At 34.1% G+C, this 17,037-nt stretch overlaps 3 protein-coding genes across 3 annotated transcripts; 2 read left to right on the top strand and 1 right to left on the bottom strand.

Moving 5' to 3' along the window:
• The first annotated feature begins 3,418 nt into the window (after positions 1-3,418).
• LOC124844448 (transcription factor MYB17-like) lies at positions 3,419-6,209 on the top strand. The gene is made up of 3 exons (XM_047321394.2): positions 3,419-3,911; positions 4,719-4,848; positions 5,353-6,209. The coding sequence occupies exons 1-3, from the start codon at positions 3,776-3,778 to the stop codon at positions 6,008-6,010; spliced, it is 924 nt and encodes a 307-aa protein (XP_047177350.1). The 5' UTR covers positions 3,419-3,775; the 3' UTR covers positions 6,011-6,209.
• Positions 6,210-7,262: 1,053 nt separating this feature from the next.
• On the bottom strand, positions 7,263-9,911 carry LOC124844459 (remorin 1.4-like). Its single transcript, XM_047321405.2, has 5 exons — positions 9,624-9,911; positions 9,084-9,134; positions 8,628-8,715; positions 8,101-8,182; positions 7,263-7,691 (listed from the first exon to the last, which is right to left on the bottom strand). The coding sequence occupies exons 1-5, from the start codon at positions 9,778-9,780 to the stop codon at positions 7,497-7,499; spliced, it is 573 nt and encodes a 190-aa protein (XP_047177361.2). The 5' UTR covers positions 9,781-9,911; the 3' UTR covers positions 7,263-7,496.
• Positions 9,912-10,651: 740 nt separating this feature from the next.
• LOC124844462 (uncharacterized) lies at positions 10,652-13,852 on the top strand. Its single transcript, XM_047321408.2, has 3 exons — positions 10,652-10,792; positions 12,650-12,767; positions 12,874-13,852. Exons 2-3 carry the CDS (start codon positions 12,765-12,767, stop codon positions 13,642-13,644), a joined length of 774 nt encoding a protein of 257 aa, XP_047177364.2. The 5' UTR covers positions 10,652-10,792; positions 12,650-12,764; the 3' UTR covers positions 13,645-13,852.
• The last annotated feature ends 3,185 nt before the right edge of the window (positions 13,853-17,037 follow it).

Here is a 17,037-nt window from a genome sequence, read left to right as displayed (position 1 = left end):
TCTCCTTCAAAGAACCTCTTCTCCTTCAGTGCTTCCTGCAGGATCTCCAAAGCTTCCATGGCTTCCTCCGTGGTGCCTTCTCTTGCCCCTTCTCATCACTCCAGCATGCATTCCATATTGCAGGCAAAATCTACAAAAATAAAATTGAATGATGAGTTTTGAAACTGAAGGCAGAGAACCCAAAAACGCAGAGAACCCAAAAACGCAGAAGCCCTCGCTGCCAAAAACGAAACCCTTGCTACCAACGAAACCCTCGTCGCCCCACCGCCGCCGCACCATCAGCTCGCCCTTGTCATTCCATCGTCGCGCCTTTGGTTTTCCATCACCTCGCCCTTGTCGGTCCATCCCCTACGAAGGCGAGATCCACCGCCAACCGCCACCAACGAAGCCTGAGTCGCGCCTCCCACAGTGTCGCCAAGCCCCAAATCGAAACCCTATATCGAATCGCTAACGGAGATAAAGTCACGCCGCGGAGACAAAGTCACGGCGGCCGCCCCTACCTACACGAAATCGCGTCTGAACCTAAAAAGAAACAAGGGAAGAAGAGATCTCGCCGCCACCTTGCTGCGACCTCGCCGCTACCTCGCCGCGACCTCACCATGCCTCGTCGCACTCGCCGCCAATGTTAAGCTGCTTCTGGATTTCGCATGGATGGATAGGCAAGGGGAAAGTGAATTTGGAATTCCTTATTCACTGCGTGCTCTGGATGTTGCAAGTGACGGGAGTAGTAGAGGATACCCCTTTTGGATTTCGGAACGTTTATGCCTCGGGTTAGAGGACCGAGGTATTCGGGACGTTTATGCCTCGGTTGGGTTAGAGGACCGAGGTAGTAGGGCAATTTCAAAAAATTAACTAGTTTTAGGTGGGACGTGGCAGAACATTAGGTCTCGATTTTGTTTTTAACCGAGTTAATTTGGTTTTTATGCTTCGGTTTTTTTACAACCGAGGTGTATAAGTTCGTCGAAATTGCGAAAATGTCACCGCCTTTACATATGCTTCGGTTTTCTAAAAACCGAGACGTATGACCCGTGTTCTTATCCCTATTTTGTACTAGTGATTGTTCACATGTGAAAATTTGGATTTCTGGATTTCTATAAATAGTTAAAGAATGTATTTTTGTAAATTAAATTTGGAAGTTTTATTTGTTTAATTTAAACAAAATAGATTATTATATCTTAAAAAAAAACTATTTACATATAATATATCTAATATATGATTACGTATAAACTTTAGATTTGTTATGCTAAATTATGGTTACATAAGTGCTAAAAGAATTTGTAATAAATAGTCCTGAAAGACTCACAACAAAAGATCATACAAATTTAAAAGAAAACTATTCCACATAGATGGTAAATACATGCTATTGACAACACTATATATATCCTTACGTTGAATTGTTTGACTGCATTTATTATCAGTAGATCATTGCATTACAGTGTCACTGTTTCTGTCTGTGGATTTATTTGACCATTCCTTCATTTTCCTTCCTTCTTCCATTCACCTTTCTGCCACTCACTTCCCCAGTCAACATACCAAATCTTTTATGAAACAAAAAAGGTTTCAAAAACTTAAAAAATTATTATCTGTCACCTTTCTTCGTGCATACCTATAAGGGAATTGACTCATCTATGATGTGTTTGATTTGCTGATAGAGAATCATAACATACAAAAATCATCATAAAACAAAAATAGTTATTTGTTGCTTCGAAAAAAATATGATCATATGCAGAAATGTGACTTGTTTGATCTGTTATTTTACCATAAATTTTCATTGGATTGTGGGTATTCCTGTCCTTGCATATGGAGTTAACCTCCTAATAATCTAAACCTAAAATATATAATTATAAGGTTAAGTATTATGCTTTCATTCAGTTAATTTAATCATCAGTTACTGTAAGAGAAGAACTTATGTTGAATGTGTTTTGGAAGGTGACAGTGAAGAAAGAACTCCATTTTAACTTATAGCCTGTTCGAATAACAAAAACTAACTATTTGTAGAAATATGTAAAAAAGATTTATAAATTAAAAAAAAAAATTACACATAAAGTCATTTTGATTTATAAAACTATTAATTTCTTTCTTTCATATAGAAATATTTATATTTGATGTTGCATGTTCTTTAGTTGAGCTTGAGATGGCCCTATTGTCATTTATGTTCAAATAGGATTTGATGTGATTTCTCTTCTTAAAATAAAAGAACAACTGTAACTTTTCTACTATATTTATAATTTAGTTCTCTTGCAGTTTGGTACACAAATTTTATACAAATGTAACATCACATTATTTTAGGAATCTGACAAGTTCTATGTATTCATTAAATTCAATCATTAAATAAGGTGAACATGTGTAATTGCATGATATATTGTTGAATTATTTTATATACAAATCAACTTCTTTTATTCAATTTGAGAGGAATGTATTGGATTTTACTCCTGAAAACCTTTTTCCAAAATAAATTATATGTTATTCTAAAACAATAATTCACAAAAGGGTATGAGATTATCAACAAGTTATGATTACAGAATATGTAATTTAGGCATATCAATGCTCTCAAATCTCTACATACTCCTTTTATCATCAGTCTTTCTCAGCATCCACTCCTCACCAAAATAATCATCATGTAACTCTAATTGTGATTACTTAAAAAATTATTCAAATGTAAAAAATGGAAGTTATTTATCAGCAGTGTAAATCACAAAATCCACCTTTAGACACCAAATCAAACTTATTGCTTTGACTATGAGGTAAAAGATTTTCAATTTACTGCAACTATATTTTTGTGAGGTAACTGTGACCTCATCCACAATGTTTTTCCACAATTAAACTGCAGTATTAAAGATTTGTGACTAAATTATAACCACAACTTAAAACAATACACAAGTCCTTGATTCATACATAGTTTTGTAAATTAAAGCCTGTGTTAGTGTCACTAAACTCTTTAAGTTCGTATCATGCTATTCTTTATGCTTGATTGAAGTAAACTTTGAACGTAGTAGATAGTGAAGAATTATTAATAGGTGATAATATTATGTTTCTAATTAAGAAAAATAAGGATAAGGTGTTGTTCATGGTCTTGTTTGCAATAAAGAAGAAAGAGAAACATCATGTGTTGTGTTGTAGTAGCATTCATTCATTTCCTGGTGTGTGTTCGTACCCTGCAATGCATGTCATTAATTGGACCCCCATTAATGTTCATGTCCTTCCCTTTAACTGTCTCTGTTGGTTTTTAATCCTGCACTGACTTTTCTGGAAGAGAATCCGCCATTAATGCATTCTATTTTTTCATTTCCACACTCTCCACATTTAATGCTGTCACTGTCATCTTCACTGCAATCTGCTTCTCTCTCACCCCACTTCTGTGCAAAATAAAAACCAAAAAATGCAAAACGCACACCCTCATAAAGACCCTCCACTTTCATTGTTTGTGCAAGTTCTTCGCCTCAATGATGATGCAACTTCTCAATGCTACAGCACACGCATTTATTGCTTGTCTCAGCTGGAAACTCGCTGATCATACTTGCAAGCAAGCCCCCATCCAATAGCAATGCCACCTCAAATCAACTTTTCAATTTTTCATCATCTCCAACGCCTTCACTATTTATTTGTCCTCTCATTGCTTTGAGTGCCTCCAGTTCCTTCTGGGGTGTTTCTGTAGTGTCGAAAATACAGGGAGAACTTGTCTGCATCAAAGGGTTCTCCAAGTTTTCTGCTTGTGATATATATTTGCTTTGTTGATGTGCTGTGGTGTGTGTTTTTGTTGAGAGTTTAAAAGAGAATGGGAAGAACACCATGTTGTGACAAGAAGGGTTTGAAGAAGGGACCTTGGACAGCTGAAGAAGATGAAATTCTTGCTAGTTATATCAAGAAAAATGGTGGCCATGGAAGCTGGCGTTCTCTTCCAAGGATGGCAGGTTTTGCTCTTTTGCTGGTACTTTGATTAGTTTTTGTTTCTGTTAAAATCAGCTAAACTGAACTTCAACAACCACTTTAGTCTCAACCTGTCTTTCTAATGGTATAGAGCATAGATATATATATATTTCTTGAAGAAAGCTTTTTTTTATGGTTGCTAAATATATATTAACATAACTTTTTTACTTTAAAACCAGCTTTAATCCTTGTTTCCAAGTGGTTTGAATGGTTTTTTGTTTTGCCCTTTTACACCCTTTTACATTTCTATGGCTGGATTCACATTCTTGGTGTGCTGCGATGATAACATTGCCCATCATATCATATCCCAATTTAACAACTATTGAACAAATGAAGAGAAGCTATACCTCTTGACTCCTTTTTACCTTTTCCTCCACTCTTCTTTTTCAAGTTCTTAAATGTTAAAAGGCAGGAATATAAATAGGCAAGTAATTAAGTGCAAGAGAAATTAAATGCAGTACTTGGAGCATTCTGTATCATGTTTACATTACCCTTTTTCATGTTATGCTACGATCTTATTTTTTTCTCTGTTGTTTTCTGTCTGCATCCTAATCCTGACCAAAACTTGTGCTACCTTTTGACTTCATTATATTTCTATTGCGGATTTAGTAGCCACATGCCCCATGACCCTTTCACTTTGGACACTTTTCCTCGCAAAATCTTTGTTCTTTTTATTTTTTTCATAGCCTTGTGAAACAAGTGTGACAATGCTTAACCATTTATTCTGTTTTTCAACTAAATGACATGATCTCCATGTTTCCATAGGTTATAAGATTATCTGTCATTTTCAGGTCTTCTTCGTTGTGGCAAGAGTTGCAGGCTTAGGTGGACAAACTATCTCAGACCTGACATCAAGCGTGGTCCCTTTACTCAAGAGGAAGAAAAACTAGTCATACAGCTTCATGGCATCCTAGGAAATAGGTAAACAATTTATTGACCATTATATTTCTGTCTTTTCAATATTTTTTTGAAGATATTCTAGAAAAGGTAAATATTGTTTAATATTTCCTATACAAAGATTAATAATCAAACCGTAAAAATATGATAACAAACAGAAAAACTCTTAAACCAAACATGCAGTAATTTGGATCTTTGTGAGTTTGGAAACCCATTTGGGATGATAATATTGAATGGAAGTTTTTTTACATTTTCAAAGCACAACCTTTTTTGCTTTGCCTCACAAATCTATGATATTGGAATTCCCCACATAACATAAAACAAAGAAACAACTGTGTTAACTTTTCTGTTTTCTGCAAGATCCACTCATTTTGAAACTGTTAATCTCTTTGGCAAAACTTCATAATAAAGCATAGATCTTTTTGGCGAATAACTGTACAAAGTACATAAAATTTTCTGGTTTGTTCTGAATCAGTTCAAATTCTTACTTTGAATGCACTTGACAAGAAATCTTGAACAAATTTTCAGGTGGGCTGCAATAGCTTCTCAGTTACCAGGAAGAACAGACAATGAGATAAAGAACTTATGGAACACCCACTTGAAGAAGCGTCTCAAAAGCATGGGACTTGACCCTCGAACTCACGAGCCATTGGTCTCATCTCCATCTTACCCCTTCCACAAGGCACATGCATCTGTGTCCACACGCCACATGGCTCAGTGGGAGAGTGCTAGGCTTGAAGCTGAGGCCAGGCTCTCAAATGAGTCAACAAGGTTCAGCCACAACACCACCAATCCTAATTCAGATACCAAAACCACTGACTCTGACTACTTTCTCCGCATTTGGAACTCTGAAGTTGGAGAGGCATTTCGCAATGTTGTTCATCACAAAGCTGATGACAACAAAATCACCACTACCAGCTCCTGCCCCAGTCCCCTCTCTGCAGGATCATCTTCCAACAAGTGTGAGTCAGTTGGAATAAATGCAGATTTGGCTTCCATTGCACAAGAAACCACGCCCTCTAACATTGTGAAACAAGAGTTTGAGTGGAGGATTCGTGGATCTGATTCTTCAAGCTCTAATGACATGGAGGATTCATCAGACACTGCTTTGCAGCTCTTGTTAGATTTTCCTATAAACAATGACATGAGCTTCTTAGAAGGAAACTCTTTTATGTGTCCACTTTAGTGCATTTGCATGAATTATAGGATCATCATGTACCTTTTGGTTTGGTGTTTTGTAATATTGCTGTCTGTATAAGCATTTGAACAAGTAGGAGAATGACATGGCTTGGCAATTAGCTGAATATGGTCCCTGTGATAGGTGAGCCATTATTGTGGATTTTTTATTGTTTAAGTCTCAGTATGAATATAGTAAATGTTAATTACATATGATCATGTTTTGAATATGTTTGTCAGATTTCTGCACACAAAATCACATTAACAATAGCAAATAGGAAAACTGTTCACAAAATTGGCAATTGTAATCCATAGCCCAGAAGATTGCAAACTAGATTCTTCGGAATACTTTATTTGATGAGGTCTATTGTGATCCAAACTTGAAATTCATATTTTGAATGAGTCCTATTTATCTCTTTGTTACACAAGAACCTCTATTTTGACTTCAAAATTATTTTTTCAAGTCTGTAGTTGTTTATATGAGTACATTCTTCAGAAGACTTCATAAGAACCAATTAACTGCAATGAGTTGCTGTTATATAGGGAACTTCCCACCAAAATTTAAAATTAAAAATATAGAAAACTAATTAAATGATAAATTTAGTTAAAAACCTTGACATATTTCAATATTTTACTTTAAATTTCATTTGAATATGATTTTTTTATTAATACTACGGATATTACATTTATAAAATAAACTGACAAGACAAGTGGACTGTTATTTTAAATTTTCAATAACACTAAAATCTTAAAAAAAATCTAAAACCTAAATAATTAGTAAAAAAAATATTCTTTTTCGTAAATTGGAGCCTAACCACCTAGTCTAATCCACTTTGCATAGGTCTATATTATTGACATTTGAATATGATTTTTATTAGCCTTTTTAATTTCACAATCACACTAATTATGTTATTCATTTTTTTCATTTTAATACTATATCTTAAGATATCATCACACTATTTACCATAATAAAAAATGACTTCATGTTTTTAATCTATTTTAACATATAATATAATATGATAGCAGTAAAACACACTGTATGTATGAAAAAAAAAAATGATACTAAAAAAATACTCGCCACTTAAACATAATTTATGTTAGATTTGCACCCAAGATATTTACATTGTAAATTTGAAGTTCTTCTTGACCATATTAAACGTTATTAATACCTTTTAATTATAAACAATCATCTAAAGAGGTTAGTTATGGTGATAGAAAAGAATGGTGATAGAGAAACAGTGATGATCCAATGGGCAATGGTATAGAAAAGAATGAATAGAGAAACTCAATTAATTGGTAAGTAAAGAAGTTCTCTAAGAGAAAAACAGCATTACATTGAACATTTCACCCCAAGCTAGATGATAAAAACAAGAGGCATTTACAAAACTTTGGTTTTCTTTTTCTTCTTTGGAAGAATCATTGCACATAGACAACCTTGAGAACAAGAGAGGTGAAACTATTACAAATTTCGTCAGACCAAAAGGCAAAAAGATAAATTAAAAGCAGCCTACGGTCTTCTTTGGAGTGGTTCCTGTTGCACGGTATCTTGCAGCCATTTCTTCTGTCTTGAGAATCTCTTCTCCACGCTTGGCTTCAATTATTGCCCTCTTCTCCTCTGCTTCCTTGTGAACTAAAGCCATCTTGTTTTTCATCTTTTCAGCTTGCTCTGCTTTCTTTTTCTCCAGTTGTTCCTACTCACATAACAAGTTTTTCAAAGCTATATTATTCAGCACAATCACCATACTTCTATGTTCATTGGGATCTACTTCATTCACTTTACTCCACAGAAAAAATTGTCCTTTCTCTAGCATAACTTGGTCATCTAACTCAACTTCAGGAAACTAGTTTATTAATTCAAGATTTATATCCACTTATACACTATATAGATTGAAATTAAAAAAAAAATTCCTTATTTGAAGTATAGAATAATATCATGCAGAGAACATACATCTTGCATCTTCCCAACATGTGAAGTTTATTATATTGTTTGATGTAAAGAAAGGAACACTTTCTTCAGTCCAGCCATGTTACTACATAACATGTATATACAAGAAAGGCATCACGTTAAGATAAATAGTGAACAGGTAAATCAAGTATTACCTCTATTTTTTTCAACTCAGCTTCAAGAGCTGCCATCTTTTTGCTTTCCCAAGCAGCAATTGCTGAGAAATGTTTTTCAGCTCTGTTAACAGACCAAATGATTTCTCGAGTTTAGGTGAGTTTGTATTGGAAATTTGTAAAAGGGATCAATGGCATATCATCATCATCATGGTCTACATAGCACAAAATCATAATATCCTACAGACTTTGGAAGGCATGAGTGTGTGTTAGGGAAATAGTCATATGTTTCCTTTCATGTTAAGAAACTAGTTGAGTTTAAGCATTATCAGATTGTTTTTGTCTAAGATATAAATGTAATAATATATTCTGTAAAATCAACTGTAACATTTTAGTTTGGCCAAACAATCAGCTAAATGTTATAACTTCTGCATTTTGCAGTATAAATGACGTGATTTTTAACTTTGCAATGAGTTCTAAACACATTTAGTTTTAACTTTTAGAAATGAAGAATAACCCTTCTTTGAGGCATATACATAAACTGATAAAGTGCATAAAAGTATTATTACCTGTTGTCTGCTTTGGCCTTTTCACTCTCTTCCCATGCCTTCACATAGGACAACTTTTTCCCTTTAACTACTTCAGCCAGAGCGACATCTGTTCATAACATAAGTGAATAGCTTAGAAATCAATAAACGTCATCCTGAAAAAAGTGATTGGTGAATCAGATTCTTCAAACACGATTTTCTTAAGAGATTACCAAATTTTGTTAGTACTAACACATATTCATGTTACCAAGGAAGACACATTAACATGTCAGCTAAAGATCTTTAATTAGGTAGTGTAAGTTTCTGTTCTTACTAGTATCTTCTATCTTGTACTTCAAACTAAACTCACTTTCGTAAAATCAATCGGTAAAATGAGATTTACTTCTAATTATATATTATAAATTGGTTATATATGTAGTTAAGGTTGAATTTCCAACGTTAAATTTTAAATTTAAATGAGAAAGAGTTAACACTAACCTCTATCAAGAGACCCTTTCGAGCTTTGTTTTTTTTCTGGAACTTCTGTATCTGTCGAATTAAGAAAATGATATATCTATATAAATTTTTAAACAGATAGAAAAGTTTATACAAGAAACCATTAAATCTCCAATAGTTACTACGAAGTACATCATTAAAATTTAGGCAAAAAATATGAAAATATAAACAGATTTAAGTGATATAGTTGCCAACAGCCTCGAAAATAAGAATAATTCAAAAAGAAAATATTTAAGTGCAGAATAAGGTTTAGTACACATAATATGACACAGTTTTTCCTTCATTATTATTTGCAGTGTCTTAAGTGCAATAAATCAAAACACAAAGCTAGATGGCCCCAAAAAAGGTTCAGAAACACTTTTCCACAAGCCTTGGAAGAAAAACATGTATTGGGAAGAAACTCAAAAACAGATTTTTGACACTCAAAAATAGATTTTGACAAAAACCCACGAATTTTGTCTCGTGAAAGGAGTCATCAGAGAATGAAAACATGAACACCAACACGTGCAATGCAAAACTCACTCTCGGGTTTAACAAGGGTATCTTTGGACTCCTCTGCTCCAGAAGCTTCCTTTGCAACGGCATCGTTGGAGGGCACTTCATCCACAACCGGAGCCACCTCAGCCACAACCAAAGCCGAAGAAGGGATAGTTTCGGGCTTCGATTGCGGCTCTTCCATCGTCCTTGCTTGGTTTGAGAAACAGAGTGCAGAGAAAAAGTGAGGTGAGAAAAAACAGAGGAAGCCTTATTATTTATAGTTTACAAAAGTTCCAAGAAACAAGGTGGAGCCTCCAATAAGACATTGTTTTCAACGGTTTAACTAATTTTAACCTTAGAAATGAGTGAGCACAAACATGTTACACATATTAGAACGAAAACAAAATTAGACAAAACCCTGAAAGATAGCTAAACTTCTCAACCAATGTTAAACCATACATTTTATTTATGGTTATACCTTTCAGAGGACATTGTTGTGAGAACTAAACTCACTTTGACCTTTTAAGGTAATTGTAAAAATGAAGAAAATTGATAGATGAACGAAGGGTGCAATAAATATATATTAAGATTTGATACTATTTTGTATAATAAATTCAACAAATAATAAATTTAATAAATAATTAATTTCATTAAAAAAAATTAATAATTTTTAATAGTGTATTTTAAATCTAACTAATATTATTAAACTGCATATCATAAGAGAATAAAAAAAGTGAAAATAAGATTCTAACTAAAGAATTTAAACTCGAAAATTGTAATTCAACTGGTAAAAATTATAAATAGATGAAAAATTATATTTATAAATAGAAATATCATTAAAAGTAATACAAATTATAAAAGTAACTTATGTATTATTTATAAAATGGGTTTATAATACAATTGTAAAAAATAATATGATATTTCATAAAATACTCATATATGAAACAACTAATAAATTTATAAATTTATAAAAGAATGATCATTCCATTTTTTTTCTTCAAATTCTAAATAAACCCTAAATAGAATGAAAAAGAGCCTTTTTCTTCAAATTCTAAATATATGCTAGATAGAAAGCACAATAGTAAAAACATAGGCGCGAATAGAATAAGGAGTGGAAGAAAAAAGGCAGCAGCGGGGTGGAGAGCGCTGGCATCAGCGAGGGCTGCGATCGCAGAGAGTCTCGAGGGCGGCGAGTGCGAAGGCGGCGACCGCCGGTGAGTTTGTTACGCTCACTTTATCCACATGTCCATGTTGTTCTCTTCTTACCCTATTTGAGTATTCATTATTTGCATCAAAGGACTCTTGGTTGCAGCTCAATTGAAATCAATAGCATTAGGCGTGAGTTTGAGGTGAAGAATGTGTTACATCCACAGTCTAAACGGATGTATGAATTTCTGGTTTCATTGACCACGCAACTGGAGTGTCTTGTATTTACATGTGACAGGGCAATGTGGTGGTTTTTTTTGGGTTGTATTAGCTGGAGTAGGATATTAAACTTGTGTGTGAACGTAAATTGGCATATATGTTCCTTGCCGTGTTTGTTTAAGTATTTGAACGAGAAATTCATGTAGGGTGATACTAGAATGAACTGTTGTAGATGAGTTTTGTGCAAGGCAGTGGCCTGTTTTCCTTACTACATTGGCAGTAGCGGGATGGGGGGAGTGTTAGTGCAGCCCTGCATGGTAATAGAGTCATCAAGGGGTGAATGGCTAGTGCAGCCTTGTGTGAGGATTGTGCAGAAAATGTTATTCGTGCAGAGTCATTCCTGGTGGTAGGAGTCCAGCTAATTTGGTTTGAGAGGGATCTCGGGTGCAGTATTGTGTAGCACATTAGTAGGTTTTGGTGCATGAGAGTCCTGTGCAATGACTTGTGAGTGGCCGTGAGTTGAGTGAAGGGTAGGGAGCATTTCTGAAGTGAGTCTGCAGCTTAAAAACCTGTCCAGTATGATGCGGTAGTGGTCCAATGCAGTAGACTGTTAGGATGGTAGTTGCAGCAGTCACCGTAGCTAGTATAAAGCTTAAGTTTGGGATTTTTTTTTTGGATTGTATAAACTGATGAAAACTTTGTTTTAAACCAATTATTGAACCATGTTTAGGCCTGATGCAGGGGCTGTTTGTCTCTTGAATGTGTTGCTTTTGGGGTGCTGTTTTGAAGTGCATGTTTGAGGAAAAATTGGTGTTGCTGTTGTGTACATTATGATTAATTATCTTGTCTAGTGTGCTATATGTTATATGTTTTAGTGTGTTAAATTTTGATCTGTTTGTAAGCAAACTGGAGCACGAAATCAGTGGGTGAAAGGTGCAAAGTTGTCCTTTTAAGTAGCTGTTTCATTCAGAATCTGCTTTATTAGAGGTGCTGTCTTGAGTTATGTGTAAGGAAAAGTTGGTGTTTAAGTGCTTTAAAATTGTGATCTTTGATATGGTTTAGGTTACTATATTTTATGATGTATTTTGTGATAAGTTCTGGTCTATTGGTAAGCAATCTGGTGCATGAAATTCATTGGTTCAAGGGGGCAATATTGTTCTGTTATGTGGCTGTTTTAGTGTTTTTTTTTTTATATGCGTGCTGCATGATGAAGAAATTGGAATGATCAAGGGAGAATTGTGCTGGACAGTGTAAGTATATTGTTGTATAAGGTTTCAGATGATGGAAAACTACTCCTGGATGCTAGCACATTGGTGTTTTGGCGCTGATATATGCAGTGAAGTCTGGTAAACTGACGCATAAGCGGAATTGGATGCAGAAATTGCTATTCTGGAAAGAGTTGAGCATTGTTTGGAATGCTGGAACGTGACCAGCGCTGGTGTATCTGCTGCAGGGGCATAAATCATGCTGTTTTCCTTTAATTAGTGCACAGGGGTTGTTTTCTTTCACTGGTTTTGGTAGAGTTAGAAAAGCAAAAATATGTCTAAGTGTGGCATGTATTGGTATTTGGAGGTGATTCTCATAGCTAAAAGCTGTTGGACAGATTGCTGGGTTCACTTTTTAGTTTATTTTTTCTACTGCTTCTTGTTAGTACTTTTTTTAATATTAAAATCAACAACTAAATTATTCTGCCGTTTCTGGCTCAGGAGGAGTAGGAAGAAATTGATATTGCAAATTTTGTCTTGAAATTGGGCAGTGCCAGTCAGAGCTGGATTCAATAAAGGTCATCCGTGTATCAATGCCAAAGTGAACACCGGTAAAATGGTATGGTGTGCCAAATCTTTTGTTGCTGCCACTTCCCCAGACCCTTTTTACTTGTGAATTGGATTGAACCTTTCAGGTTTACTGACAGTTATGTGTTCATTGATAGGCTTCATACAAAGAATTACCAAGAACTGCTCAAATTCGCCTTGTAAGTTCCCATCAGGAGGTTTATGAACCATGTGATGATTCTTTTGCACTGGTTGATGCTCTTCTAGCTGATCGCAGTAACTTGCTGGAACATCATCCATCATTGTGCATAGAGATAGGCTGTGGAAGTGGATATGTCATCACTTCCCTCGCTCTTATTCTGGGGCAGGAAGGTTATGGTGTCAACTATTTTGCAACCGATATCAACCCTCATGCTGTGGAGGTGACCCGAAAGACTATGGAAGCACATGGGGTTGGTGCTGAGTTGGTAGTAACAGATATTGCAGCTGGACTAGAGGAGCGTTTGGCAGGGTTGGTTGATGTTATGGTTGTGAACCCTCCTTATGTGCCTACCCCTGAAGACGAAGTTGGTGTTGAAGGTATTACCTCATCTTGGGCCGGTGGGGAGAATGGCCGAAGTGTTATAGATAAGATTTTGCCGGTTGCAGACCGTCTTTTGTCAGAAAAGGGATGGCTATACATGGTGACCCTCACTGCAAACAATCCTTCTGAGATATGCCAACAAATGAGAAAGAAAGGATATGGTTCTAAGATTGTTGTCCAAAGATCCACAGAGGAAGAAAGTCTCCATATAATCAAGTTCTGGCGGGATTTTGATAATGGAAAGGATGAAGCAAACCAATCTGTTTCTGGGTTCATAGGCTCCTTGCTTACACATATTCCTTTATTTTCATTTTGGAGAGGCACCAATAGTGACAACAAGTGTTGATTGAGAAAACAAATGATTTCTGATGCTAGGATGTTTTGTCTGACAACTGTTATGTTTGCATTGCCATGGCATTCAGAAGGCCTTATAATTACAACGACCAATTCTCCCTGTTAGTTGAGGTCAGTTGAGCATCAATTGACTAGCATCAAAACTTTGTGAAAAACTAATTTTTCACTAAAAACCACTTTTAGCAAGGTCTTTCTTAGTAGTTTCTTCTTATATTTTCTTTGCTTTTTTTATTCCGTTTAATTAGATTATTTTCCAATTGATATACTTATATTTACTTTCAATACCTCTCTATTTTGACATTTGTTCAAAATCCAATAATTGTTCTCTAGGCCACAACCTAAAAATTGTTAATGTTGATTTAAAACTTGTCATTTGTGTTAAGATCCTGATGTATGATAGATTTTTACCTACTCATATTGGCAAACACAGGTACCTTATTTATTCAGTAATTTAAAAGAATTTATTTTTTTAATTGTACAAAAGTAAAAGTAATTAATTCTCTTAGACTAGATAAGCATCAAATTTATCGGTTATATTTTTTAGAATAAACACTAAAATAAGTTTTTTTCTTTCATTTATATTTGTACTAGTTACACAACTTTTAACCATGCGTAATGCTTGGCAAAGCATTTCAATAATTTTAAAGCAATTGAATAAATTGAAAAAGAAAATACGAAGATAGCATTAAACAATTTAAGACTATACACAAATACTTATGGATGATTAAAATTATTTACAGTTCTTAAAGATATAATAAACATATAATTCCATCTCGTTATGACATTTTAATCTCTTATAATATTTTAGCTGAAATTTAGTATTCATATTTTTAGATTGTACTTTTGATCTACATAACATGCCTAAATCATTATTTTTACTAAAGATATTAACAGAGTGCGATAAGTTTGAAAGGGTAAACAGTTAATAAATATTGATATATTTTTGTTTTCAGTACAGTAATAAAAAAATATTAATCTTGATACAACAAATTTTTAATTTTACTTAAATTTAAACACTTACTCTGTTCAAAAAAATTCTGAGAATATTAAATTTTATATGAATGTTCCTTTTATTGCTGTGGTGTTTTGTTCCCTTTCTTTTATCGTATCTTCAGAAATATTAGATTCACACCTTTACAGTTTTTCTAATATATTTTTTAATTGATTGAAATACATTAAAGTCAGAAACTTACGTATCTTTACTACTACATATTTTGTAAATCTTGTTCATAATTTTACAACTTCTAATAAAAATGATAAAGATATAGAAAAAATTGTGTTAGAAATATTCTATAATATATTTTCTCCTTCCTCCTTTTCTTTTTCACTTCAAAGTTCGATGCTTTTATTTTACAGCTTCACCTTTAGTTGTATTGACTCTTTTCCTTCACTAACCTCTAGATTCTTGAAAAATGAAATAACTTTCTTTTCTAAATTTTGAAAATGTTTTTTAGAAAACAGAAATTATTTTCTTAAACTGGGCAACTCTTTCAGTGACTCATTTTTCATATATAAAACAGTCCGACTGGAATTAAGACTTGTTCAAGAATAAAATAAAAATTAATTATAAATTTAGTATATAGTACAGTCTGATTTAGTTTTAAACATAACAACAAAAAGTAAGAAAGTAATTTTTTTTCAGTGTTTTCTGGTAATAATCTGTTTAATTTTCAAATTTCTATTCAAATCACTTTAGTAATTTGAACTGTTTATGCACCATGAAAGAGAGGAACACTCTTGGCTCGTGACTCCGCCTCCCACCATGCTCCGGGTTTTTCTTTTTTAACTTCAATTCTACCTTCTTCTTTTTTAATCAATTGGGTGTGCTATGTGTCAATTTAATTGATAACTCATGGTTAATCTTAAGCTATTTTTTAATAAGTTCATGTTTGTAGGAACACTAAACGAATGGAAAAAAAGAAATCGAAGCTTAGTCTCTTTATAAGTGGAAAAAAAGAAATCGAAGCTTAGTCTCTTTATAAGTAAGTTAGGATTCAGATTAAAGTAAGCTTGATCCTACTACAAAATTTTAATTAATTTTTAAATACAACACTTTTAGTCAGGATCAAAGTTCGACTCGGATTATCCTAGCTTGAAGGTTAACCCGAGTCTACCATGACCGAAGTTTGAGCAGAGTTAACCCGAATAGAAAGTCAAATCAAGTGAGTCTCAACTAAGGTTATAATTGAGTAAGACTGAGATAAAGGTCAAGTCGAGTTGGTAAACCAAAGGTTGTGAAGAGACTCCTAAATTGAAGGTCGAGAGAAGCTAGCTTGAACCAAACCATCATCTCAAACCAAAGATTAAGATGGGTCAGCCTGAATCAAGGATAAGAATGGGCCAACCAAACCAATGATCAAGACAACCCAACTCGAGGTAGGAGTCAAGACGGGTCAACACAAGCATAAAATTGAGATAGGTTAATTATAGTTGAAGGTTGAGAAGGATCAATATGAACTAAAGATCAACACGAGCCAAACTAGACAAAAGGTTGAGATGGACTAACTTCAACCGACGGACGAGACAGACAAAATCGAGCTAGACAAACCTGGCTAAGGATCGAGATAGGCTAGTGTTTGCCAGAGGTAGAGACGGGCTGATCTAGAATCAATCGAGATGGGTGGACTCAAGCTAAAAGTTGTTCATTTAGTACATATATTTTTTTTAGTGTTTTCTATTGATAATGTGTTTAATTTTCAAATTTGTATTCAATTGAATATTCCTGATGGGCAAAAATTCGTCAATAATATTTAACGACATAAATTGGGATATGTTAGTAATTATCGATGAATATATTTTTCGGTAATAGCATGATTCAAGTACAGGATAGTACCCATGGATTTGTTTGTCGGTAAAATTTGTTAATAAATGTAATGCATGTTTCCAGTGTAGTGAGTTGTATTTTGTGCACTTAGTCAGACTTGACAATCTTACAATATCATATCTCATATGCAAACATGCAATAAAAGTGCAATTTTCCATATACAGGACACTAAGAAAAATTTGCTAATACTAGGTCATGCAAACAAACATCATTTACAATATGTCTATAAGTAATGTATTCACACATAATAAAAAACTATAATAAGTATGTAAAAACATAATTATCAAAATTTAGTCTTATTCTTAAGGGCCTTTTCGAGGATGTTGTTCTTGTTGTTGGGATTGTGACTGAACTGGGGTGTTTTGGAATGGGTTGGGTTGGGTTGCTATCGGGATGGTGTTGGATTGGATTGAGGTTGTTGAAGACAAATTTAGGCATCCGAAGGCAAGAATTTCATTACTAGATTTTGCAAGATTTGAAATTGGCAACTCAAATTTTCATAATCCTAAATACGTGCTTTTAGTCTTTGCCTAAGGTACATAACGTCCTGAACATTGATGG

The sequence above is a fragment of the Vigna umbellata genome, chromosome 4 (assembly GCF_029865625.1).
Source record: "Vigna umbellata cultivar VRB3 chromosome 4, Vumbellata_1.0, whole genome shotgun sequence".
Taxonomy (NCBI): domain Eukaryota; kingdom Viridiplantae; phylum Streptophyta; class Magnoliopsida; order Fabales; family Fabaceae; genus Vigna; species Vigna umbellata.
Note: the sequence above shows the minus strand (reverse complement) of the source record. Positions and strands in the feature narration are given on the sequence as shown.

Excerpts from the sequence above, each read along its gene's own strand:
- LOC124844448 (XM_047321394.2), top strand. The coding sequence starts at position 3,776 with ATGGGAAGAACACCATGTTGTGACAAGAAGGGTTTGAAGAAGGGACCT. Across the intron at positions 3,912-4,718 it reads TTCTCTTCCAAGGATGGCAG|GTCTTCTTCGTTGTGGCAAG; the intron begins GTTTTGCTCTTT and ends TGTCATTTTCAG. Across the intron at positions 4,849-5,352 it reads CATGGCATCCTAGGAAATAG|GTGGGCTGCAATAGCTTCTC; the intron begins GTAAACAATTTA and ends ACAAATTTTCAG.
- LOC124844459 (XM_047321405.2), bottom strand. The coding sequence starts at position 9,780 with ATGGAAGAGCCGCAATCGAAGCCCGAAACTATCCCTTCTTCGGCTTTG. Across the intron at positions 8,716-9,083 it reads GAAAGGGTCTCTTGATAGAG|ATGTCGCTCTGGCTGAAGTA; the intron begins GTTAGTGTTAAC and ends TGTTATGAACAG. Across the intron at positions 7,692-8,100 it reads CTGAGTTGAAAAAAATAGAG|GAACAACTGGAGAAAAAGAA; the intron begins GTAATACTTGAT and ends TTATGTGAGTAG.